The 25,710-nt window shown below is 36.7% G+C and overlaps 1 protein-coding gene across 3 annotated transcripts; it reads right to left on the reverse strand.

Moving 5' to 3' along the window:
- Positions 1–1,091: 1,091 nt before the first annotated feature.
- LOC111428051 (Ten-Eleven Translocation (TET) family protein) lies at positions 1,092–25,085 on the reverse strand. 3 transcript variants are annotated; one of them, XM_023063456.2, is made up of 9 exons: positions 24,755–25,085; positions 22,052–22,744; positions 21,083–21,997; positions 9,752–9,823; positions 7,667–7,804; positions 6,923–6,992; positions 4,389–5,726; positions 4,184–4,323; positions 1,092–4,118 (listed from the first exon to the last, which is right to left on the reverse strand). In XM_023063456.2, exons 2-9 carry the CDS (start codon positions 22,403–22,405, stop codon positions 2,262–2,264), a joined length of 4,884 nt encoding a protein of 1,627 aa, XP_022919224.2. In that variant the 5' UTR covers positions 22,406–22,744; positions 24,755–25,085; the 3' UTR covers positions 1,092–2,261. The 3 variants fall into 3 exon arrangements, with proteins under 3 accessions (XP_022919224.2, XP_022919223.2, XP_071053156.1); XM_023063455.2 differs by having other exon boundaries at positions 21,083–22,744; XM_071197055.1 differs by lacking the exon at positions 9,752–9,823 and having other exon boundaries at positions 21,083–22,744.
- Positions 25,086–25,710: the final 625 nt, after the last annotated feature.

The raw sequence follows: 25,710 nt of genomic DNA on the forward strand, positions 1-25,710 counted from the left end.
TTTGATGTTATTCTTGGCACATATTTGTTTTGTATAAAATTGAGGATTATACAATGGTTAAATAAAAGATTATTACGTTATATAATATATATTAAATAGTATTCACAAGACTACACATATTTTCTCTTAATTCTAAATCAAAAAGTATAAATAATAAAAGAAAATCATGAATAGAGAACATAAGAACACATATCTAAAACAATACGAGGTTCGAAATGCGCCCTAAAGACTATATTTTTTAAAAATATAGTCTTCGGCAGAAAAAAGTCTTTTTCTAGATTAATAAAATAAAAAATATCGAAACCGATTTGGTTCAATAATGTACAAATATTGCTCAAATTGTTAGTTGCAAAAATATATGTACAAATACATTTTCTTTAAATCTATTTTTCCTCTCGATACTACTCTTAATTTAAAAAGTTATTTGGTTGCAAAATGAACTTGAAAATTTCTTAAACGATTTGAATAAATAAATACCAAGGTGAGAAAACTATTGTAATAGATATAATAAATACTGTGCACATAGTAACTACTATAATCTATCAGAAAAAAATAATTCAAAAAAAAAGAAAAAAAAATAACAGCTTTATACACGAAGTGCTTATAAAAAAACAAGACTAATAAAGTTGAAATGTTTACGACCTAATACAAATCACTTTTTAAAAATATTTGGCATCATCTCGTTCTTTTTTTTTATATTAACATTATAATAAATTTATTATCCTCATCTCGTTTTAATTTATTTTTTTTAAAAACGATTGTTAAATTAATATACAATCATTTATGGTACACACGATTTTGTCAAAAATATATATCTAAACTCTACTTGGAGTGGGGATACTTCAAATACATGTTCTATACACTATTATATTAATATATTTATATATAATATATTTTTATGTAGAAATGTTTTTTTTGTTTCAAACAATCTTTCATCTTAATTTTAAATATTTTTTTCATTTTTTCTCCCATAAAGACATCGCCGTCGAAATAGAACTCGAAATTCGATTCTCTTAAAAAATAGAATATTTTCGCAAAAAGGTAACTGCAATCTCATTAAATAATAAATTAGCATAAAAAAACAAACAAAACTACTGGTACGTATATATATAAAATAAAAAATAAACAAACCTTATTATCTAAACAATTTCACACTTTTGGTGCTCTCGTAAAGTCCATTATATAAAAAAAAACAACACTTATTTATTAGGAATAAATTAAAAAATGGCAGTTTTCACTCTTTTCGGGAGTAATTCTTTTAAAAATATTATTATAGCGCGAGCGGAATTATAAATTAACTAATAAATACCTTAAAATTTAACTTATATTTAGATTAACTAGCTGACTGTGAACGGATAATCCGCCCTATAAATTTGTAACGATGAAAATATCAAATTAAAAAAATATAATTGCTATTTTCTAGTTGATCAATTTAATGTAAATTGACTGTAATACAATTTTGATCAACTTGAATTAAAAATTTAGGAAACAAATTTGTTATTACTTCATGGATAAACGATAAAATAATAGCGTTTATAAGTTCATTGAGACACATTTATTATTATAATTTTTTTTTAGATTTTCTCATCGTTACAGTAACAAAAATGAATTGAAAAAATTTTCGCTTGGGCCAGGAATCATTCTTTGTACTGTAAATGGTTGTGTTCTTTTTTTTTCTCTTTTTCCTTGGGTAAAATTCTTTACATACAACGAGATCAATATAGGCACTATTGATTGATAATCTATGCATGTACAAAAAGGATTACAACGCTATTGCTAATACTGTTCGATAATAAATATACTTTTTAATATATACTTTCTAATACACACCGTTTATTATTAATAGTAATTTATATTATCGTAAAAATTCTCGTGTACTGGTGGTTATCCTTTTTGGTTATTTTTGTTTTTCAGGTTCAGCTTTTAGTTGGATAAAAGAATTTTTCGTCGCCGTAAAGGAAACGAGTTCAAAGTGAACAATGAAATTGCATAATATGAGTGTTGAAGATTAAATAGCAACATTACTTAAACCACCACACTCAACACAACATTCTTAGCCTTACAATTTCAATGTTCCAATGTATCAAATAAGAAGAAGCTTTACAAAGAAATCGTTATATATACAATTTTATAATATTAATTTTTTAAATTTGCATTCAGACATGTTAATATAAATTTAAATTTTATCATCAAAATGATTGTTGCTCTTGTATAAAATGACCTTTGTGACTAAGCAGGGATTTTTTAATTTAAAATTATTTTCACAACCCCAACAGCCCTACTTCCGCTAAACTCTGTCTTTGTTTTAACCGCGTCTTCTCCTCCCAACGATCGCGACCGTGTTTCGGTTGATTCAAATTTCTGTGTTGATAAAACACTAATGATATTCTGGTGGGTGACAATCTATTCGGTTTCTTTAATGCCGTGGTGGCGTGCATTTCATGTTTGGCACATTCGAAAAGCACGCTACCATGAGTTAAAGCGATAGCTACACCACCCACCTCCAAATCGGCAAAAGACTCCAAGTTATCTATTACATCCACCACCTTTCCCAAAGTTTCCGGTTGTTGCGGTTGTTGTTGCACCTCAGATACTTGATCCCAAGTTATTGGATGATGATAATTGTGATCTTGATGATGATAATGGTGGTGGTGGGTGTTGGGGTTAATATTTTGGTTATTATTGAAGTAGTGAATTGGCGGAAGTGGTTTTGGAGAGTACATAAATGGATGGTGATAATTTTGCGATGAGTTTATATTGACCAGAGGAGAATGAGCTGGTTGATGATGGTTGTATGATGGATGAATGTGGGGAATTGGTGAGGTGGGTAATTTTATTGGGTAAGGATTCGCTTTGATGGGTGTACTTGTGGAAAAGAGATGGCCATTATAAATACTGCTGTTGTTTCTATTAGTAGTATTTAAAATCCCTGTACTATAATCGATTATATTATAAGCAGTAGTATTCGTAGAGTTTATTACTGAATGACTGCTCCTAATACCTGAGCTATCTTGTACTTTGTGTGAAAAGTTACTTTGTGCTTGGTGATTAATTACGTCAAATCTGTTGAACGTCTCGTTTTTAGGATATGCGATATTCAAGGCAGTGATCGCGTTATTCGGAATAAATAATACTGGGGCCTTCGCCATGGGCACGATGGGCGAATCTAATCGACTACTAGATACATAGTTGCTTTGCAAAACCCGATCGTTTTCGTGCTGTTGAGTTTCTGAAAACGATGATACATAACCTGATGAGGACGACGAAGACCTTGAGGTATTGTCTTTTTTAACGGGCGTATTAGGATTGTCATCATCCTTCTTTTTACGACGCCGACAAGGCTGAAGGGGAACTGTCCGCATTCTCACTTCACACTGGTATTTATTTAGAATTTCAACACTACCATTTTTATATTTAATTTCTTGATCTTCTTTAGAACCAAATTCATCTGTACTATCGATCGTGTATAAAGGCAAAACGTGTAATTGTTCATCTTCTGGCTTAGCTATACTTCTTTCTTTTGTTAATGTAACAACTGCTGTTAAACCGTTCATCATATTGTGAGTATCCTTGTGGGCGTGAGCACAAAAATCAACGCACGCTGTAACACCCGAGAATGGTTTTCCTTCTTGAGAACCCAACCTACAGTCGGAAGCGTTTTGTTCGTGTACACATTGATTTTTAAATGATTCGGGTGCCACGGTTTTGTAAAGAGGTGTTAAAGAAGTACTTAATTGTTGTAATTTCATTTCTACGTGTTGTTCTTCGGTTTCTTCCGTTAATCTAAATTTCCTCGCGTTTTTTGATTTGGCAAATTTACAACCGTTGTAATACATACTCCATGAGCACCCAAAAGAAAAACTAGCACCGCAGGTTTTTGGATCTAAACCTTGGCAACCGCAATTTCTTTGTCCATTAGTCGCACATCTTCTTGTTGTTGGTAAACCGAATTTATTCAACTTTTCTGTTAATGTCGCATATAAACCATCCGCGTCTACTTGGGTTACTCCTTCCCAAGCAACGATACATACAATTATAAAAGCTGATTTGCACACATGTCCCTGACGATGTTTTACTACTATTAAATATTTTTCTTCATAATTCGATCTTCTAATAATCTGCAAAAAAATAAAAAAGGAAGTCTTAGTAAATTAATTCGAAAATTAACAATGTTATTTCATACCCATTTGGCTAATGGACAGCCTTGAGGAGTTTTCCCTTCTTTGCCTGTATATCGGACTTTTTCTATTCTAATCGCTTTTCCATGTACCCCAGCTCTTGTCTCAAAATCTTTTCTTAAATTGATTAAACTGTTAGAACATCCTGTACGAAAAAATTAATATATTAATTTACCAAATCTCAAAATTCACCTAAAATATTTTATATACCTAAATGTGTATAATAACTTCCTGGTTCTGGAGGTAATTGTCCCGATGGAAAACAATTACACATCGGAATTTCAATTTTAGTTGAATCATCTTCTGATTTATTACGTTGTTGTACTGGCTGTACAGATTGTTGAAGATGATTAATGTTTGATTGTTGCTGGACCTGATTAAAATGTTGCTGATGTTGGTGACCACCTTGATAACTATTTTGATATTGATTGTGTTGTGGAAAACCATATTGTTCATGTTGTAGATGTGGTATTGAATACGCCATATTCGTAGGCGAATAATTTTTTACAAGTAACCTATGCGTAGTTAATCTATTTGGAGTTACGTTCGGAGGTAGGTAATTTCCAGGGATTTGATTCCCCAGATACGGAACGCCACCACCGTCATCCATTATGTAAGGAAGATGACGATGGTGGCTATACCATAAAAAATGACCGGTAGATTTGTTTTCTGTATCACCCATTTGGGCTTCCTCTCCTACTTTTCTTTCTCCTGTGATCTGTTTATTCAATATCATCGTTTTTATGCGCGAATTCAATTCAACTCTATTATTGGCCTGCGCCGAAGAATAATGATCGTTTAAGTTCTCCGATTGTTCGTGATCTGTTTGAGAATGCATTTTACCCGGATCCTGACTGTGATGTTGCTGTATATGCGGTTCCCACATCATATTTTCTGCCCCAAGCGGCCATTCCTGAGTTTGATGTTGAATACTTTGAGTATCTCCGCTGAACTGGTTGCCTGGGTACCCACTAGAGTTGTGTGAAGCTAGCTGCGGACTGCTGCTCACTTGTGTGTACCCAGGCTTCTCGTTTCCCGAATTCGCATTTACATAAATCGGATTCGCGTTCGAACTCGGACTGTAACAACTTGTAGTTCCGTTCGATTGGAAATTTTGAGTATTACTCTGTTGTGGCGCGTTTACAACGCTATTCACCGAACTAGGTCTTGATTGATTGTCCATCGCACCACCCGTTGGTGTTGACGGCGCCACATAAGACTGATTACTCATGTATTCCTGATACTGACCCGATATGTTACTTCTTGGAGTTGAAGGCTGTTGAGGAGTTTGCGGCACCGGACTGGGCGTATGCGAATAACTACCATTTGTACGCGGTGTTAATTGAGGATGTTCGGTGGCGCTTGGAGGTCTTGGATTAGTTAGAACTTGTACAGCACCAGTGTAAAAAGTATTTGTCTCAAATCCCGGTTGTTGATACGTTGTTTGATAGAGACCATTTGGATATTGTTGTCCGTATGGTTCTAAAGTTGGAACTGCAGGTTGAGCAGGTGGTGGTATTTGCTGTATGAATTGTCCTTGAGGCCAAGCTAATTTAAAAAAAAATTAATTAATTAAAAAATCAAGGGTAACATTTTTGTTATATATATTTTCAACAAAGCATTTCATTCTAATGTCTCAATCATATCTGGGGTTTTTGAAACTGTGTTTCAATATAAACTTGAAATCTTATGTGAGTCTTTCAACTCACATAAAAGAACCTGCGTGGTGAACCTAGAAAGGACCTAGTAAACCTAGTAGAAAGAACTTAGTGTGGATACAAAAGTGGCCGAGATATACAGGATTAAGCTTAATATCACAGTTATGCTATGTCAAGAGGACTTTTTGGCGTTCAATATATATAAATATACAAGCAAGCAATAATGCAGAAGTAATAAAAAGGGAAAAATTGACAAGGAAAAGATATCGTTGCTCTTTTATGGTAATGCTGATAGCAATCCACTGAAAGATCGCATCTACAACCTCGTAGTACACTATTCATCACAGCAACAATTTTCTCTGACATTTTTATAAGCTTTGCGCCAGAAGAATAAAAATACTATAAAAACATATTGAAGTTGCATATCTATTCTCCTATTAGATAATACGCTTATACATCCAGCTCCAATCAGCTGATGAATGCTAATGCGCATCATATTTGTAGCTGCATACACTTTTATCACTAGATCTTGAATGATACAATGGATCAAGGCGTAATCAGTGCCTTTAAAATAAGCTATCGCCGCAGATATTTAATTGACATTATGGTGATTATTGGGAATGAGTAGGATATAAAAAGTGATGACCAGGGCAATATGCAAACTTCAAAGGTAGATTCCTGAACATGATTTTAGCGATATGAATTAGTGTTAAACCTGCACCGACATGGTATAACAACGCTTCCAGCTCAATCAGGATAGAATTAAAACCACTCGTTAATTTTACCGAACATCAAATAATTTTCTGCTGTAATCTGTTTTACCGGATTTATTTCGATTAATTTATAAGTTTCAAAATCTTCATGAATCCCGCATCTTCGGATATTCCATTTTGTGATTATCTCTTTTTTCATTACATACGCCATCTCCACCACAGCTTTAATAAGATAAAAGTTTGTGATTTTTGTAATAACATAGAATGAAATGCATACTGTTGTGGTACAGTAAGTGTTCTATACGCAATAATACGTGACCATTTCAATGCTTCTTTCCCTGTAGGAAAATATATGTATATCCCTATTACTTACTTTGGGTTGTCTCTGCTTGCCAAACTGGGGTTGTAAACCTAGTTGGATCCGCGTAGAAAGGCATTGGGGCCTGAAAAAAGAAAAAACGTAATAACCGATTATAGGATTAGAGAAGAAAAAATCCGAATAGAGTTTGTGAATAAAATTGCATCATAATAGAAAATCCCGATGTAAGTTTACGGTTATGAATGTCATAACAATGAAACAAGTGTTTGTGTGTGTGGAGGCAACGACCCGTATGAAGTGGGAGGGTGACCAAATAAATAAAACAAAGCCAAAGGTCGCACCCTTGAAAAGTTGCGGGTCCCCGCGGACGGGCCCCCGATTTAACAAACAGCGGGTCGGTCTTTTTCGCCCTTTTACCCTTCTCAGACTGTGCGGACCTACCCCAATCCGGGGCGTTATCTTCCCCATTCTGGATCCCCCACGAACCCAGACATGACCACACTCCGACTCACCTTCCCTATTTAATCTCAATTTGTCAAGTGTCGGAGGGATAACTCGGCATCATTTTAACACTACAATTTAGCCCCCAGTTAATCGGTACCACGCTCCCTTTATTAAAATGACCACCCGGTATCTCAACGAACATAAACGTTTATTCTTCTTTTACTGTTTGTTTATTATTTTTAGTTTTATCGGTCAAATCGGAATTAAAACAATTTATCTTCTACAATAACACTGATAATAAAAGATAACTTTTTTTTGTTATTAAAGAATGGTGTTGATTTTATGTGTACTTACCATTGGTTGTTGTTGGACGGCTTGTTCTGGTTTTAGCATATGGACAGGCTGAGGACTTGGTCGAGATGCTGGCACACTGCTCTCTGGAACTGATGTGTTAGAAAGGGCAACAGACGCTGGCTTTCTTCCTCGATAGCTCTGAAACGCACCAACAAAAGAATTTGAAAATCATCGTCATTAGGGACTTTCGATAAGTTAAAAAAAAAGACAAGCATATCCCTCTTTACGCCCGGAAATTATGCTTATTCACGTCCACGATGGTCTCTTGCCCTCATTTCAATTTTTAACACGTGTCACTAAGAATTTTTATTAATACTAACTTTTCCCTGGAGAATGAAGTTTATCGGAAGAAGTAATGATCACAACTAAATATTAGGGAAGCTAGTTCAGGTAAAATTTTCCTTGGTTGAACTCAAATTATTAAGATGCTTATGGTACATGATCTTCATTGACGTTTGAATAGAACAGAAACCCATTCAAGAATGAAATATTATCTCGATCGCAATTCTTTAGGAATTCCCCCTATATAAGTTCTTTTACCTGACTCAAAATATTTTTGTATTGAATCACATTTTTTTTTGATAAATGATGATTTAATATTTTTATATTATGGATTATCGGGAAAAAAATAAATTATCGTCAGGTTTGTTGATTGAGAGTAAAGCAAATAATGATATCTTTTTGGTCCATATCTACTCTTCATAGAAGATAAAACTTAAATTTCTACCAAAAGTGGAACCATAAAATAGAAAATAAAATAAAAAAACTTTTGTAATACGAGATTATTAAAATTTAGGTCAATAGCCTGAAGATAAAGATTACCATCACTATATAAAATATTATGGTAAATATAAAGTAAAAAAAGGTAAATAAAAACTGGTTTTTAATAAATACATAAATAATATAAAAAGTGGTTTGTATTTTAGATTTTGATACGAGATGGAGTCCCAAAAAAATTCTAAAAATAATATGTATAATGCGACCAACGCGTAGCCGAATTTTCAACAAATTCCTTTGGATTCAACATTCCATTCATTTTAAATTGTATATAGGTAAACATAACATTGCGACTCCACATCTGAAAACATACATACCAATATCTTCACTTAAAGTTTCGATTTTTATTGAACCGACCGCGAAAAAACCTCGTCTGACACAACATATATTACTGTGGCAACTAAAACACAGTAGTGTACGTGCTTTCAACGTAATAAATTAATGTGAATAAAGTGAACGCTCGGTCCGGTTTGGCTTTCCCGCTTCCACTGCATAACATTTGTTTTGGACGTACGTCTTTTATACGAATGCACGCCTACGATTTTAAACGAACAACCGCGAACGACGCCGGCGTTTGTTTTCTTATACTTCTTTTATTATCGACGGCATTTGTTATCGACAAAATTTCATAGGCAACTTTTGTTTCAATCCCTAAAGCTCTGTATAAGAAGTTGCCTATAACAACCAATTTTTAAACATTTTTTTAAAAAAATAATTTTAATTAAATTAAAATCTGTATAACAAAAATATTTATAAAAATAATAATTAAATTAAGATTGATTCATTAAATTCGAATTAAAAACGAATTAAAATATATCTAGAGTATTAACGCGAACATAATATTTTGCGCGCGCTGTACTCGGGGCAATTGCAAATTTCGCTGGAATTGTGGAGCATGCGCCACTAAAAAATCAATAGGGAGTACATTCATGGCTAAAATTTCAGGTTCTCGTAGTGGATTCACGTGAATATTTTGAGTTTGGTATTTTCAGCGACACAAAAACCGCAAATAAACACCCCCCACCATACAAAATTAAATTTATGTCCCCAAATACAAAAAAAATCGGTAAAACCACTCGTATACTATGATTAATTAATAAAAACACAGTGATTAAATGGAATATTCTCAAATAATCAACCCCTTTGTGTTCATTGATCACGCTAGTACCCGTTAAAACCGTATGACTCATTAAGATTTAATGAGTCATACTATTATTGTTGACACACAAAAAAATCACACAAAGAATAAATTCTACATGAAATTTAGTGCAAAAAAGACTTCCTTTTTTTATAAAGAAGCCAACCTACCCCTGAGCCTCTCCCTTTGCCCCGGCCTCTCCTAGATTCTCCACGTATAAAACTTTGGTCTCCATAAAGGTTCTAAAACAAAAACAAAAAATAAAAATAAATAAAATCATTTTATAAATTGATCCAAAACTACTTTATTAAAAACTTGAAATATTAATAGAATTTAAAATCGGTGGCCATTTTAGATAGTAGGCTTTAGGGCCTTAAATTTTTTTTTTGAACCGGAGGTGAGGATAAATTTATTTCCACAAGACACGTCGGCACGCAGTTCTTGTTGCGGGCGTTAAAAGTCGTCGGAGTTTTGGACGCGGGGCGTCTAAATTTAGCTGGCAAATAGGAAATTTTGGGGGGCCGTACGTATTAACGAATAAACGCGCGGCGTCGCCGGCGACGTATTAGTGGACGCCGACCGACGCTGCCCAAAATAGATAAGCCACACTTTAGCGACTATGGACGTCCCTCTGCCATTTGTAACCTTGACATTGCATTTGATTTAGAAAAAAAAAAATATATATTATACGAAGGGGAATCGTCGCGGGACAATAAAGGGATTTATTCTGTCTATTCATTTCCTGGTTTGGTCATAAAAAATTGTACGGATTTTAAGAAGGTTATAAAAGAATCTTTAGGGACAGTTTGAAACCTTTGTGCGGGTTATAATCAGTTTAAAATATAGTTTATTACAAACATTTTTCATAAAAATTCTTTTAAGATATAAAGATGTTGAAATAAATTCGTGAAGATTATAACTATTATAACGTTAAAATCGGTATCTTACAAAAAGACTTACATAAGGAAGATTTTTAATTTATACATATCAAGCCAAGTGCAGAGTTTTGATCCCATCCTTATAATTAAATGAAGTTGTGATGGCAACACTTATTATTTTGCACAGTCGCGGTTAACTAATCTTGTAGTCTACATGAAAAAACCGAACATGTCATGTTAATATGATATTCTCTGTATTGCATATAAAATTGCATAGAAATCAGAGCCTAAATAGAATCCGAACTTCAAATTTGATTGAACTATGACTGAAATCTGTTAAAAATCCCTTACAACAGCGAACGCAAAAAAATATATTGCTTCTGAAGTTGGCTAAATTATTTAAAAATATGAGATTTTACTTATTTTCGTACTCTGTATTGCTATAGAATACACAGACACCGATTTATAATGTTTCATTTTAAAGCTAACAGACTCGTAAGATAAACATACTGGCACCATCTTTGTTCGAACGAAGTTGGAACAAAGGATATGATAATAATGAATAGAATGGCTCTGGATCTAGATTGGTCTTTTCTCATGATTACTTAAGTGGCCTTTCTTTTTGAAGTTTTTGAAATAAGTCTAAAAGCATTTTGATATTTTCACAATTTCAGAAAAAATATATGTAGCGGGATTCCTTAAGTCAATGTATGGCAGTTTTAAAAAAACATACAACTTTCTCGCCCTGATATAGAAATAACGTTTGTTTTTGTAGTCTGCAAAAGCTAACTTATAAAGGGAGTTGTCGTGGCGTTAACAATGGCCTGATATTTATGTTGATTATCACTGTATCAGAAGGTTATTATACAGTGCTTCCCAAAAGTAACAAACAAATTCGTTAAAACAATTAAAAACGGTTTATGGAAAAATCGCTGAGGCGGGTCTAAGGATTTAAATTTTTTGATATAGATTTTAAATTTTTCGTGCAATCAAAATTAATATTAGCTACATAAGAAAATTTTCGAGAAAAATTGCCTTAGATTTATGATTGTCCATTAATTCAAGGTAGAAAAATAGCAGTAACCATGGTAACCAGTTGTTTCAGATATTTTATTAAGGGCCGGTTGTACCAACTCCCGATAAATTTATCCGATAGATAAATTGGCGCACTTAGGACCGGTTGTACCACCTCCCGATAAGTTTATCCCATAGATAAATTGGCGCACTTAGGCTCGTTACTACCATCTTCTGGTTATGCTATCTAAGGGATTATTACCACAGTTACGGCTATTTTGCGCGTTCTGATTGGCTAGTAGATGGGTTTATCTATAAGATAAATTTAACTAAAAGATGGTAGTAATGGACCTTAGCCAATGAGAGCGTTTAAAACCGCTGTAACCATGGTAATTATCCGCTAGATAGTTTATCGGGAGGTGGTACAACCGGCCCTTAGCCAATGAGAGCGCTTAAAACCGCTGTATCCACGGTAATTATCCGTTAGATAGTTTATCGGGAGGTGGTACAACCGGCCCTTAGACAATGATTAATTTTTGATATCTGAAACAGTTTTATAGTTTACTTTAACGGTTTTACCGAATTTATCCGTTACTTTTGGGAAACCTGTATAGCAATGTACTTTATATTAGTATTCATTGTATGCATTGTAGTTACATCAACCAGTTTAGGGCATTGCCAATAGTCAAGATATAGTTCAGAGCTGCCTCCATGATTCCAAACAAGATAAAGTTTAAGGACCTTCAAATTAGATCAGTTACAAAAAAAATGTATTTTACTGTTTCATCTTCCATTCAGCTTGGTTAAAAGATCAATAGGCATAAACGGCTAAGATAAATAGCTGGTAGCACACGGCGTATTGTGTAGATGCTTATTTTTCTCACGGTATTTAATTATGTATCATATGATTAAGTGTATACTATTTCTTCTAAATCCTATTTAGTCATTTATGTTTCTTCAACCAAGTGATATCTTAAAACTTCATTTGATAACTGCCAACTGTTGTCGCACTTGGGGTGTTTTTTGGCAAATCATAAGTTAATGAAGTTATTGTTATATTAGTTAACTCAATATGTTAATGACACTGTCAATATCTATAAGACAAGGATCAAGCCGATGATCAAGGTCATTATTACATTTTTTGCATCCCTACAAATTAAAGGCCATTTATTTATTCCTCTAACTCGTCCCATGCTCAGCTTAGGTCTTATCTCCCTTGTTTTCGCTTTTTTAATCTTAACGAGTGGTTTCAAAATATTCACTCGAGTATGCAGCAAAAATAATTTTACAAACATCTCTAAATGTGAATTTGATCTCACAAACATCAGCAAGTGTGCTTGGTTAGGTATACATTGCATATATGATCCATTCTAAATCACCTAATTTGTAAGGAGCAAACTGCTTATGGAAGTAGTAAAGTGCAAAAATCTATTGTTGTCTAGTTGTTATCACATGGTACTACCGCATCGGCTATCTACTGCTTCAAGTTTCTACTTTGTATCTTTTTACTATTTTCAGGTTTTATAATGTTTTTGTTCGGTCACGTTTTCAGCACTATTCATTATATGGGAATACTAAACCGCATTATTTGTCATCCTAATTAAGCAATGGGAAAATCAACGCCGATTCTTAAGTATCTAACGTACAGAGATGGTGTTTATTATCAAATTTGCAGGTAGCTTTAAGTTCCGGTCAGACCTTTCAATCTCGCTTCTATTTTCAAAGTGCCCAGATTTTTTGATACATTTTCTTATTGGACGCGTTTCCATTCAGTTAACAAAACGGAATAACTTTCTATCAGTTGTTCTATTTTGAATTGGAAATGATTGGCTAAAAGTTTTTCTGAAAAGACATTAAGATATTGCCTATTCGTACTTCACTTCGGGTTATGAAGAAATCAATTTCTTCTTCTGACCAAATCTACATAGAATATTAATGAAAGTAGTAAAAGAGTAGAAAAAGTAAAATTTGCTTTGACGCCTTAAATACTTTTAGTATTTATTTAAATATGCAATAAAATGTTTTTATAGAGGTCGATGAACTTTTGATACTAATACCGTTTATTTCTTGAGTAAATGTCACCTTAAATTAGTTTTAAAACCCAAAATTATATTTTAAAATAGAAATAAATAAGGGGAAGAACTATTTTTTTTGTATTCTTCCTGACGCCATCAGTCGTTGAGGCGTTTGTCAAATCCAGCAGTAAATTTAAAGCGCCAGCTGTGATTTGAAAAATCAGAGTGCACAAAACTAAAAATACCGAACGTGCGACCTCTCTCTCCCTTTTCTTTTTTTTTTTTTCGCATCGTTCTCTCTTGGTTACTTTTACTTTGCTGTTTCCGTGCCGTCGCGACGGTTTTTGTACGCCATTTAAGGGAGTTAGCGCCCTGGCGGCCATGTATCCGGTAGCTCAAGACCAGGTGTGCCTCAGCATCGGGACGTCCTTTGGGAAAGGACGTCCAGCCCATCCCAGAAACACACTCCAATTCCTTCCCATTTTTTTTTATTATAAGGGGTGTGGTTCACGCGGATTCCTCGACGGTAGTATTTACCATAAATAGATGCATTTGAAAAACACCTCTAAAATGGAGTATGTGTATTAGTGCACACATGTGAGGGATCCTACGACAGATGCGAAGACTCCGCCCTAGATGTATCTTTATATCCTAAGATGAAATCTTTGCTTACTTTTAAAAATACTTTTGTAAATACTTTTATAATTATTTTTAGAAAGGATTGAATAAAATTGTCAAGATTTAAAAAAAGAATGAAAGGTTTTGGATTAGATATTAGGATAAAGATTTGTGAAATGTGTTTCCTTTCCCCAAAACAATGTGGTGTTAATAGCGGTTACCTTACGAGGTTTACATCGCACGATGGGGGCCCAAAAACCGAGGGGGGAGAGGAAAAGGAGGAGTTTGAAGGGGATCAGACGGCGAGCGGTCGACGACGACAGAGCGAAAACATGACAGTGATCCATTATGGGTTGCGGGGGCGGGTGAAGTTGCGTGAGGTAAGGGCCAACAGACGGATAGCCGCCGCAATGGTCAGCCGGGGTCGTTAGGGCGACTAGACGGGGCCCAGACGGGCCCCCAGACACGGGGTCCCAAACGAGCTCTACTACTCCGGAGGATATCTCAGCGTACTTTTCCCCCGGAAAACACGGCCCCTTCTATTCTTGTTTACCCGCACGATTTCCAAGGGAAAAGGGACCAAAACAATCTTGGTATATAGGTTACTGGAATTGCATAACATTGATATTCTGTTAACAAAAAAAGGTCTTTGTAATAAAGTTGTTAAGATAAAAACAAAGTTTACGTGATAAAATGACGGAGACAAACCGTTTAATTTAGGAAATAGATTGTTAAATCTAACAGAGTTCAACTTGCATCCGACTGGCTACTTCCTCTGTACCGGCATTCTCTCATCGTTAAATTGTATAATGTAGCCGATTTAAAAAATTGCCGTGCAATTCAATTTGCGAGCTTCAAACGCGTCGAAGAAAGATTTTTTTCTTGTTGAAAAATTCCGAGAGAGAGACGTAAAAAATGTTTACACGTTCAAAAGGGATGGTGGTGTTTTAATGGCTGGCGGATGCAGACACACACATGCCGAAGATCTACATCCGGTCACCTTTGACCCTGGAAACCTGAGGACGTATAAACCGAACGAACGGCAGCAACAGCAGTCGTCGAGACTATTTACACTGTGCTACCGGCTTCGGGCGTATAAATACGTATCCGTTTACCTAAACTTTCTGGTAGAAAAAAAAATAAAAATAGAAAAAAAAATCGTTCTTTCGAACCAGTCAACCTCCGGCGAAAATAATCCAATCAATTTAAAACAATCGCGAGCGTAATCTGTGCCGCTCAAACCATTCTGCGTCACATCCTTTTTAAAGTCAGTATGCTGGTTATATCAACATTCACTTCACACATTTTAAATCTCACTAAAAATCCCCAAATAAAATCATCAAAAATAATACATAAAAAACAACCCCACGATTATCATCATATTTCTTTAAGGGGGAAGAATAAAAAGAAAACAAATCGATAAAAATACTCTTGTTATGATACTTCCGCTTCGGTAGTATGAAGTAGGTGGTCGCCTTTGTGGATGAGGAGAGTGAAAAGTGGCCCGTGCTAAAGTTCCCCCAAGGAAAAAGGAGACCCCTCATGGCAAAATTTTTTAAATAGCCACACGCCCGATTCTCACCCCTTTTCGCTTCTCCTTTCCCACCTGTGAAATGGTCGCGTGCGGCTACTGCGTGGGCGATTAGGTTAGGGTAGGTTCGAAGATGCGGCCCCTGTTTTGTGACAGTGATTTAACAATTGGATGCCGACAGGAACCCTGGGGTTCCCCATCCAAGAAGGGGTCCTTGACAAGCCTTATTGTAATAACCCCAAAAAGCGACACTTAATACACTCGTAAAAGGAAAATATTTAGAAAATTAAACCAGTAAAAAAAAATCGTCAAAAGAATTAAAAATGTATCTTCTTAACAAGACTCTTTAATCTCCGGAATTACACTCTATCCCAAGGGAATCAACCTCTCCGCGTTTCTCCAACAAAGGGAAACAACCATCAGGAGGAGTCATTTACGTTCCCAACTCACGTACACCTTCATCGCTAACCACGTTTGTTTTCGCACAGTCCTATCGATCTGCTCGAACTTTAAAGCTGCTGCTCATAGTTTTCCTCTCCCTCCGCGACGTCCCTATCCGACAAACTTTTCGTTCTCTCAATCCCCTCTTTCTCCTCCTCAAGTTGGAGGTGCGTCGTTGTCGTTCTCGCAGGATTCACTAACCTACGCACCGGTGCTGCCACCAAAACGCCGCCCTCGTTCAACGACGCTCGCCGACTCCAACTTCATCGTCCGTCCGTCAATCGATAAGAATACGAGCGAGCGGTGCAATGATGAGTCACGCGGACGCCTCTCCCCGCGTCCCAAACCGTCCCGACGCCACCACCAAAACCCTCCCCGATGCAACGCAGACATTGCTCTTCTTTCAGTTCGTACCAGGATTCGAAAAAATCAATCGTCGAAGAGAGAGAGAAAAAGAGAACCGTGTTTCGAGAAGGGTGTAAATGTCAAATGTTGCCGAATTTCAATCGGATTTAGTCGTTGTTTTAAAATCAAGGGGGCTTGAAATGTATTCTTTAAAGAACGAGCATTTTTTTATTTCTTTTTTAAACACTCATTTGTTATTATAGACAAAATTTATCAAAATATGAAGTTGTGTTGATATCAATCATGTTAAACATTGCTTCATGTTATGTATATTATAAGAAGAACCTTACGAACCTTGAAGATGCACGGCTAAACCCGAAACTTTCTAGTTTTAGGTCTAGTTTTACTTCAATACAAATTTGCGACAACCTGGCGCTGATTAACAACTAGAATACTAGCACTGTCACTAGAACAAACAGTAGACCTAGAACTAGAAACATTCGGGTTTAGCCGAACGTCTCTCAAGACGGCTAAACCCGAATGATTCTAGTTCTAGGTATAGTGTTAGTTCTAGTAACAGTGCTAGTGTAAAACTAGAACTAACACTAGACCTAGAACTAGAAACATTCGGGTTTAGCCACACGTCTCTCAAGACGGCTAAACCCAAATGATTCTAGTTCCAGATATAGTGTTAGTTCCAGTAACATTTGGGTTTAGCCGTCTTGAGAGACGTGTGGCTAAACTTTCTAATTCTAGGTCTAGTGTTAGTTCTAGTTTTAGTTCAATGGAAAATATATAATGTAAAGCTGAATAATAACTAAAATTAGAACTAACAGTAGCATTAGAACTAACACTAGACCTAGAAGAACTAGAAACATTCGGATTTAGCCATACATCTTTTAAGATGGCTAAACCCGAATGTTTCTAATTCTAGGTCTACTGTTTGTACTAGAGACAGTGCTAGTGTTCAACTTTTAATGTCCACTTTTAGTTCAATAAAAATATAGGCTGAATAATAATTAAAACTAGAATTAACACTAGACCTAGAACAAAACTTATCAAAATAATGAATTTCTGTTGATACAAATCATGTTAAACATTGGTTGATGTTATGTATATTATTAAACCGTCTTGATGTTTGGTAATTGGTGTTCGTAATCTTATAGAAACCACCTACAAGCTTCCAAGCACCTATAAGCGTCGTGTTTATTTAATTATGCCAACGACCGTTTACACTCGAAGCTTGAAGATGGCTCGGCAAGCCCGTCCGTTGTTACACGAACGGGCGACAGCTGGTGGCAGCACGCGACTTTATCTATGTCAATTGTGACTTGTTATTTCATCTGCCGCTCCGCGTACTTTGCTTTTTCTTTCTTGTTTTTTCGATCACAAAGATTGAATGCAACCGCCGCGTCACCGTTCGTTCACCAAAAAAAAAGAAGAAAGAATTCCTCATCATCACGACAGCAAATTAATTTATTCGCCCTCAATTTCGTTAATGAGGAAATTATCCTATCAAAGTTGTTTTCTCACCCCTTCTTTTTAATAATCCGGGGGACGCGAATTGCCTCTGGTTGATATTAAAAAAAAATTATCTTCCCCAATCTCGTTTACCCTCGAAATATCCAATACTGGAGTATAAAGATTGAGAGCAATTCGGGCCAAGTGCGCGATCAACTTTCTACCTGTGGTGTGCTCTTTTCCCGTAAGACATATGCCGCAACCCTTTTATGTTTCACGTTTGTTTTTTTGTGCCTTTTCTTTTAGGGTATACGATTACATCGGTGAGTGATATATCATCGTTTTAAAAAGACTCCGCCCGACACCCGAACAACACATGTTCCCGGGAACGTGGAATAATATAATAAAGATTAATTAACCGAGATTAATATTTATTTATAGCAAAAAACGTTTTAGACATTTCCAGGTGGGATAAACAGTTGGGTTGCGCAAAATCCATAGAAAATTGTTTCAATTTAAAATAATCAACATGTATTAATAACGGTAATAATAAATCCTCTCCATTAACAATACCTGCCATTAAAATTTCCTTAAAACGTTAACGAAGCCCGCATCTCCATAAATTTACATCGAGACAGCTTGCCTCTAACGGTTTTGCCGACGGATTTGCCCTCTCAAAGGTCTGATTCCGGTATACAAAAAGAAATGACTTTTCTCATGGTTGGACCAAGGGCTTCGGTTCTCATACTCAGAGCCCGAAACCTACTCAAACAGGTTTTCCTACTCTATTTGACAGATCTCTCTGTTTACGACCACTATCCGGCCATTCTATGCTAAACTATGCCGAAGTGCATCTTATTCACCACACTAGTCCCTAGAGAAACGAAGAGACAGATTTGGACCGGTCTATCCTACGGGGTCATAAGGTCGTTTGAGAATGCCTCGTCATAACAATTCGAACGAAAAGAAAAATTATGGTCGAGTTCGTTAGAACGCAATGTAAAATTACTCAGTTTTTCACTGCGACGTTATTTCTATATAGCTTCCTGTCTGTCGGGCGACGACTGTTGAAGTTGACCAAATAAGAATAAAAAGTAGTTGGTTTATATCCCAGTTTTTATTTAAAAATATTTCGTATTGTAATCTATTTATTTTAGTAGATAGTGTTTCATTTTTTTTATTCTTCGTTTTCCGGTTTTATTCGCGGTAAATCGAACCTATATTGTCACAAGGGCATAACAAAGCTTCGGTCGCCAAGGGCTGTATTTACTTGGTCCGCTCTACACAAACAGCTGGCAAAAGTTTATTCTCCAGGCGCAGCTGTTGGATTTGGTTCTTATACCTGGCAGCGCCATATAATATGGCATATGTTATGCCCAGCAAAAGTGGTTGTCAGTTACAGATACTCACAGTTCAACTTGAAGCATATAGTTCTTTTCAAAGTAATAAAAATAAAATTATTTTATCATAAAATGTCTATTTTTGTATTATGGTAATTCAAAGAAATTTTTTAAATACTATTTTGTTTCATTATAATTAATTTGCTTGGTGCCTCAATTTTCCTTGTACAATGACCTCGTTTCCCTTAACAAAGATATACTATTATATTTCCTATACCGCCATATGTCGCATCAGTTCATTTCTTCGTACAGAGATCGATAATGAACGGTGGTGAAGCCCTAAGCTGGGTTACGTTACGCGGAATTCATTTGCACTTCCTCTTCGAGGGTAGTAGAATTCAAAGCGAAAATAGAAAACTTAAAAAGAATCCAATGTATCGCGTAATTTAAATAGGAATACATACAAAAATTCTCATTCGCAATTCCATTCTTTAAACTTTCTATTCATAAAATTTTACATTCATACAAAATTTTAATTATCTAAATTTATTTTTCCCGTTTGTGAAATTACCTACATAAATTTTGTTGCCATCCCGAGAGTCCCTAAAAATCTATTATTCCCATTATATACGGTTAGACGCGGTGCGAATTTATCGGGAGCATTAATCCCGGGGCGTCTATGGCGGCGCGATGGCGTTGCGACGTTGCCATGTCGTTGTTTATACGCCAACCCTGATCCAACCTACCCTAAGCGCGTACATGGACCGACCCAATTACGGCAGCGCCGACGTGTGCGTGTCGCAAGGGGGTAGTGCGGTGTTGTGAGGTGGCGGGGGCGGGGTGAAAAGGGGATTATAAACTGGTACACACACGGAGAGAACGCGTGCGATGCTGCGGAGAATTAAAAAAAAATTCAAAAGCAACCGAGGAACTAATTCCGTTTTGTTGCCGCCACCGCTTCCACCACCTCCAACACACACTACCACCGTTGACTCATTGTAATTAAAACGTGTCAGACTTCGCATTTACGAGCGTTAGGTTCTAATTTATAGTAAAATTCCGGTGAATTAATGATTTCATTCCGGAGGTAGATAATTCGTTCGAAATTATACCCAAGAGATATGCAAAAATCTGTGTCATAACCAAAAATTAATTGTAATATGATAATAAGTTTGCAGATATGTTATCATTTCTCACGAAAGTATAGTAAAATTTCGATATAACGGTTTGTTATAGCCAAAAGTTAAACGTGGGAACGTCTGAAGATGCACGGCTAAACCCGAAACTTTCTAGTTCTAGGTCTACTGTTAGTTCTGGTAACAGTGCTAGTGTAAAACTTCTGCCGAACGTCTCCCAAGATAGCTAAATCCAAATGTTCCTAGTTTTAGGTCTAGTGTTAGTTCTAGTGACAGTGTTAGTGTAAAACTAGAACTAACATTATACCTAGAACTAAAAACATTCGGGTTTAGCCGCACGTCTCTCAAGACGGCTAAACCCGAATGATTCTAGTTCTATGTATAGTGTTAGTTCCAGTAACAGTGATAGTGTAAACTAGTTTAGTTACTATCTAGCACTGAGTATCAATTAAAATTAGAATTACCGTCCTTGATTTATACATAGTATAGACATCTCGGGGAATACCCCAAGTTTATCTATGATAGATAATATTAATTAAACTTGACTTAAAAAAATTTTGTCCGTCATATCGGAATTTAACTGTATTTATATTTATAATAATAATATAGTTATAGCGGTGCTAAAAATTTAAATCTAATAATTTTAATTGAAATAATAGATACAAAATGATAGATTTGAAATGAAGAATTTCGCTTGCTAATAGAGATATAAACGCACTCACCTTTTTTTCGGTTAATTTTTCACAGCGCCGTTGCTTACAGATCTGATGGCTCTTGTCGTTTCTACAAGGCGCACAATCGCCACAGTTGTCCTTCCGTTGGCATCCGATACACTCGCCACACCGTTTCCGTTTCTTCTTCACCTGTTTTCCTTCGTGGACGCCGCCCATGTCCATGTCCACGTCCAGCGCGCTATTCTGCATGGCATGGTGGGCCTTAAAGTTAGCGGTACTTGAAACGGCGGCTACTTGGCCGGAATTTTCCACCCCCAGGTCCATATTGCTGGAGGCGCCGTCGCTTTCCGCGGAACTTTCGAGGCTTGAGGCGCGGATTTTTCTTCGCTCCTTTTTTCTGAAGTCGTTTCTCGTCGGCGAGTTCGCGGTGGCATCGATTCCGTTCAATTTCTTGTCGAGTCCGTTGTAGATGCCGTTATCGAGCATGGTAGGCATGGGGTTTTGGAAGTGATTGGGGTGGAGGTTTTGGATTTTCAGGCCGGTATCCTGCGGGACCAAAGTGGCGAGGTTGGAGGTGAGCTTTAGTTCCGGTTCGGACTTTATCACAGTGACCACCGTTGGGGATCCGAGGAGTTGGCTATTTTGAATGAGGGCGGTCCCATTTTGGGGTTGGAAGATACCTCCGGTATTGAGGGTGGTGATGTTTGTGGGGTGTGTATACAGCTGGATGTGACGCTCGTCCAGGAATTGTTGCTGTATCGACGGTATTTCCCGGGCCTGGATCGGTGCGGGCACTAAGGGGTAGTTCCTCGGGTTCACAGCACTTAGAGTATGGAAGTTCGAGTTGAGTGTGGTGAGGGTTGGACTGGAGGACGACGGTGACAGCGGCGTCAGGTTCGTGAGCGTCGTCAGCGTCGGCTGATCACTGGTGGTTGCGGGTTCGTTATAGCTCTGAAACTGGGACTGAAACGATGGTAACTTTGAGGGACCATTCTGCGTTAAGGTGTCGGCTATTACCGTTGCAGGTCCGAAGCCGTGTTGACTCGTTGAATCCACCGGTTTTGACTCCCACGGACGATATTGTGGTTGCGAGGTTATTATTAGGTGACCGTTTTCGGTGCGGTCCAATAATCGCGTTTCCGTATAATAGTCCCAGTTGGAAATGTCCAGGAGCCGGGTATCGCCCAGAAATCGGTCCGTGGCGAATCCGGTGGTGTCCATTTCGTTCGAAAACGTGGAGAACGGTGGCAGATTTGATCCTGGAGGGTCTTGCACCGTGGAACTTGGCGTGGCTGGGGTTGGTGGGTAGTTAGGAGCCAGGCTGTATCCGGAACCCAGCGCTTCCGGATCCTGGCTTAATGTCTCGCTCATAGTGTCATCGCCTGCGGCCGCTCATCTTCCACCAGGCCATCTTGTCCCGATGATACACTATAGCTTTAAATTTTCTCAATTTATTGTCATCTTCACTTCCTCTCGTACACTTATTTTCATTCGTATATTGTTCGTTCGGTTTATGTGCCAAGCGTTCAAAGGTTTGCGTTTTGTACTCTGCGGAATTTGTACTATTGGGTTGCTTTGTATAAAAAATAATCGCGACGTTTCTTTTATAGGTTTAGTTTATTTGATAGTTTCTATTTTTTGTTTTGTTTGCGCTTTATAGAATCTTCTCTTACGCTATTCGTACGTTTTGTTTTATTTTTACAAAAATATCTGAAACGGAACGAAATACAAAACGGTCAGGAAGTTTTATCCTTTCATACTTGCAATGCCATGCACTAATTCTCTATATCACTTTAACGCTTCAGTGGCCATAATTGTTGATTTTAGTTATTTTAAAAAATATGATCACTGTAATTCAAAAATACTACACACAGCAAAATAACTTTAAATCTACTACGCTACAAACATTACAAGCTAAATGAATTTTGCATACATTGTCTTTGAAAGTACTACATTTTCTACTTCATGCAATTTGATTCTAAACTCTAAAATGTTTCCTTTTATCGCTAAGAAACTGATAATATTTTAGTTTAATATTTTAGCATCATAAAATTATTATAATAATGTTTATTTGTCCTTTCCGTATTCAACAACACGTCCCCAAACAATAACAATAACAATAGATCAAAATTAGAGCTCCTACATTACTCCAGGGGCATAACTAAAGCACGGAACCAACTTTGTCCCGCAGTTTCGTCATCATTATAACAACCATTATCGCTCTTACACGTGAGTAAGTTTGTCGCCACAGGAAGAAGAAGAAATCTTCTTCCGGCCTTTACGTACGTGCGAGTTCGGTTCGTACAGAAGTTCGAGCGAACGTTATTGGAGCGCCGGAGCTTTCAGCGAAAGCTCGAATCGACCGGGAAGGCGCGCTTGCGCCTTATCACCTCCGGGACATGACCGTGACCTTTCAGCTAACTAGGAAATGCGTTACGCAGAATTCGAGTTTTCACCCGAAAGCTCTACCCCCTCGGCGGTGAGCTTTCGCACCTTCGACCCGAACCCAATGAATTATCGATGCAAGAAACCCTCAGACACGCGAGTTTACAAAGAATTCTTAAATTATTACTTATTTAGAAACAAATTAATAATATTTAAATATTTTATAATTATTTTTGGAACATTATTCTTTTTATACATATAACTTTGATTTCGATTCGGCTTTATATACACACACATGCGTATTGCCGGGTGCAATGTGTATGCAGTAAGGGATGCGATGAGTCATTCACTCGGGGTTAGATACAGTGCCGCCAATAGATTTTACACACGGCACTTTTATACGTGCAAGTTTTATGTCCCTGCGTGAATGCGCTCCGCAGCTTTTGCGAACTCGGTGACCACATTATACAAAATCGATTTCATTGTGTTCAAGAAAAATATTGTAATTTTATCGCTCATATATTGAATAATAAAATAACAATTTAAAGCATCAAAATCTATAAATTATTTGTTAATATTGTTAAAATTTGTTTATGCACGAATCATATTAATAAATTAATGAAGTTATTCGTTAAATTTCAGATCAAATTAAAAGTTAAAGGTTAAAAGGAAACAGTTTTTCTAAAATACATTAAAGTTTAAATTAAACAATATTAATTTTGTTATTTCTACAAGCATCTACAAAGCAGTACTAATTAATTTCTGAAAATCATCAATAATAAAGATAATAATATTAAAGATTCATGCAAGAAAAAGCTGCAAATTAGAAATAAAAATAAAGCTGAAAACTAAAGAAGAAAAGGAAAGCTTTTGTTTGGATCTCATCATCTTAAAAGCTCCTCACGTACGGTAAAAGTTCAGTGCACGTCGGTGTTGGGATACGATTCAATTCGTCAACACGGAACAATCGCGAACGAAATGGAAATTTCATCCCGCCACCAGCGAAAAGCTCCGAGCTTTTGGTAAACAAATATTCGGGCGTTCGATTAATGAAAGTGAAACTATCGCTCTCGCTGGCCCCGAAGCCCGCGGGGTGCGAAAAGCTTTCGGGATTCACTTTCAATTTCAATCGGGTTAATTTCGAATTATCATCGTTTCGAAAACGTAAACAATTTTTTTTCTTCAATGAAAATCTTTATGATGATGAGATCGAAAGCTTTCCTTTTTCATTTGGACCCGATGAATAAATATTATTTTTTTGACGTGGTGGTTATTTCTACTAAAAGCTCAAGACAAGCAATATTTTCGCTTTTTAATGAATCATAATTTATTTACCTTGATTTTCTTCGTATTGGCGAACGTATACCGGGAGTGTCGTCGTATGTACGGTCGTCGGTGGGTGAGGAAGAGTCGGTTCGAACAAAACGTGCACTTCAAAAATAAAAAAACACGCACACCACCGCACGCATAAAGTATTTTAGAGACTGACTGACGCTACGCACCGAGTTTCTTTCGTGCATAGCGGCTCCAGCTGCCGAGCTTTGCGCCAATCAGCAACTTGCATTCGATTCAGCTTTCGGGCCTGGAAGGGAGACCATTTCGAATTGCACAACTACCGTACGGCCGAGGAAGAGGCAGCGCTTGACGCTATTCTCCTTTAGAAAAGGACATAAGAAGCCACGTTAAAAGGCACTGTGTAACACGGGAAGCCTTCTTCGCGCCACCATAACGCACCTAGCCATTTATATACTTCTGCTTATTTAGTTATAACATCTTTTAAATTTCTACAAAAAAAATTGTGTTATTAATTCTAATTCAATATTATTCTTATAATTCTAATTAAGACTCCAACAAATTTATCCCAGTTAATTTTTGTTTTAACATCTCTTCCAAGAAACAAATCAATCCATTCATTCTTTATAGTTTAAAAGGACTTCTTCGCACGTGCCCAAAACGTACCATTCTTTCATCTTCAACCCCTCCAAGAAAAAAAATCCACCCTCTTAGTTTTTAATCTTCCTTCCATGGAGATTGTCCAAGATCCGATCAGCTGTCGTCATAACCAAAATGATGGTCACCACGGTAACATTTCTTTTTCTGGCATTTTTCTAAGGCGCGCTTAAGAAATGGCCGTTACGAACGCGAAAAGGGCCCAAGGGCGCAAAACCTCTCGGGTCGTCGGTTCAAGGTTTAATGACCTTATTGTAATTTTGTTCCTTTTTTTGTACCTACCTAAGGCCCTTTGTCAATCAGACGTTGCTGCCTCGCCAGGAAAGAACAGCTGTGTGATA

This window comes from Onthophagus taurus, chromosome 6 (genome assembly GCF_036711975.1).
Source record: "Onthophagus taurus isolate NC chromosome 6, IU_Otau_3.0, whole genome shotgun sequence".
Lineage (NCBI taxonomy): Eukaryota > Metazoa > Arthropoda > Insecta > Coleoptera > Scarabaeidae > Onthophagus > Onthophagus taurus.

Excerpts from the sequence above, each read along its gene's own strand:
- LOC111428051 (XM_023063455.2), bottom strand. The coding sequence starts at position 22,405 with ATGAGCGAGACATTAAGCCAGGATCCGGAAGCGCTGGGTTCCGGATAC. Across the intron at positions 9,824-21,082 it reads AAAAATTAACCGAAAAAAAG|AACCTTTATGGAGACCAAAG; the intron begins GTGAGTGCGTTT and ends TTTTTGTTTTAG. Across the intron at positions 6,993-7,666 it reads CCGTCCAACAACAACCAATG|GCCCCAATGCCTTTCTACGC; the intron begins GTAAGTACACAT and ends TTCTTTTTTCAG.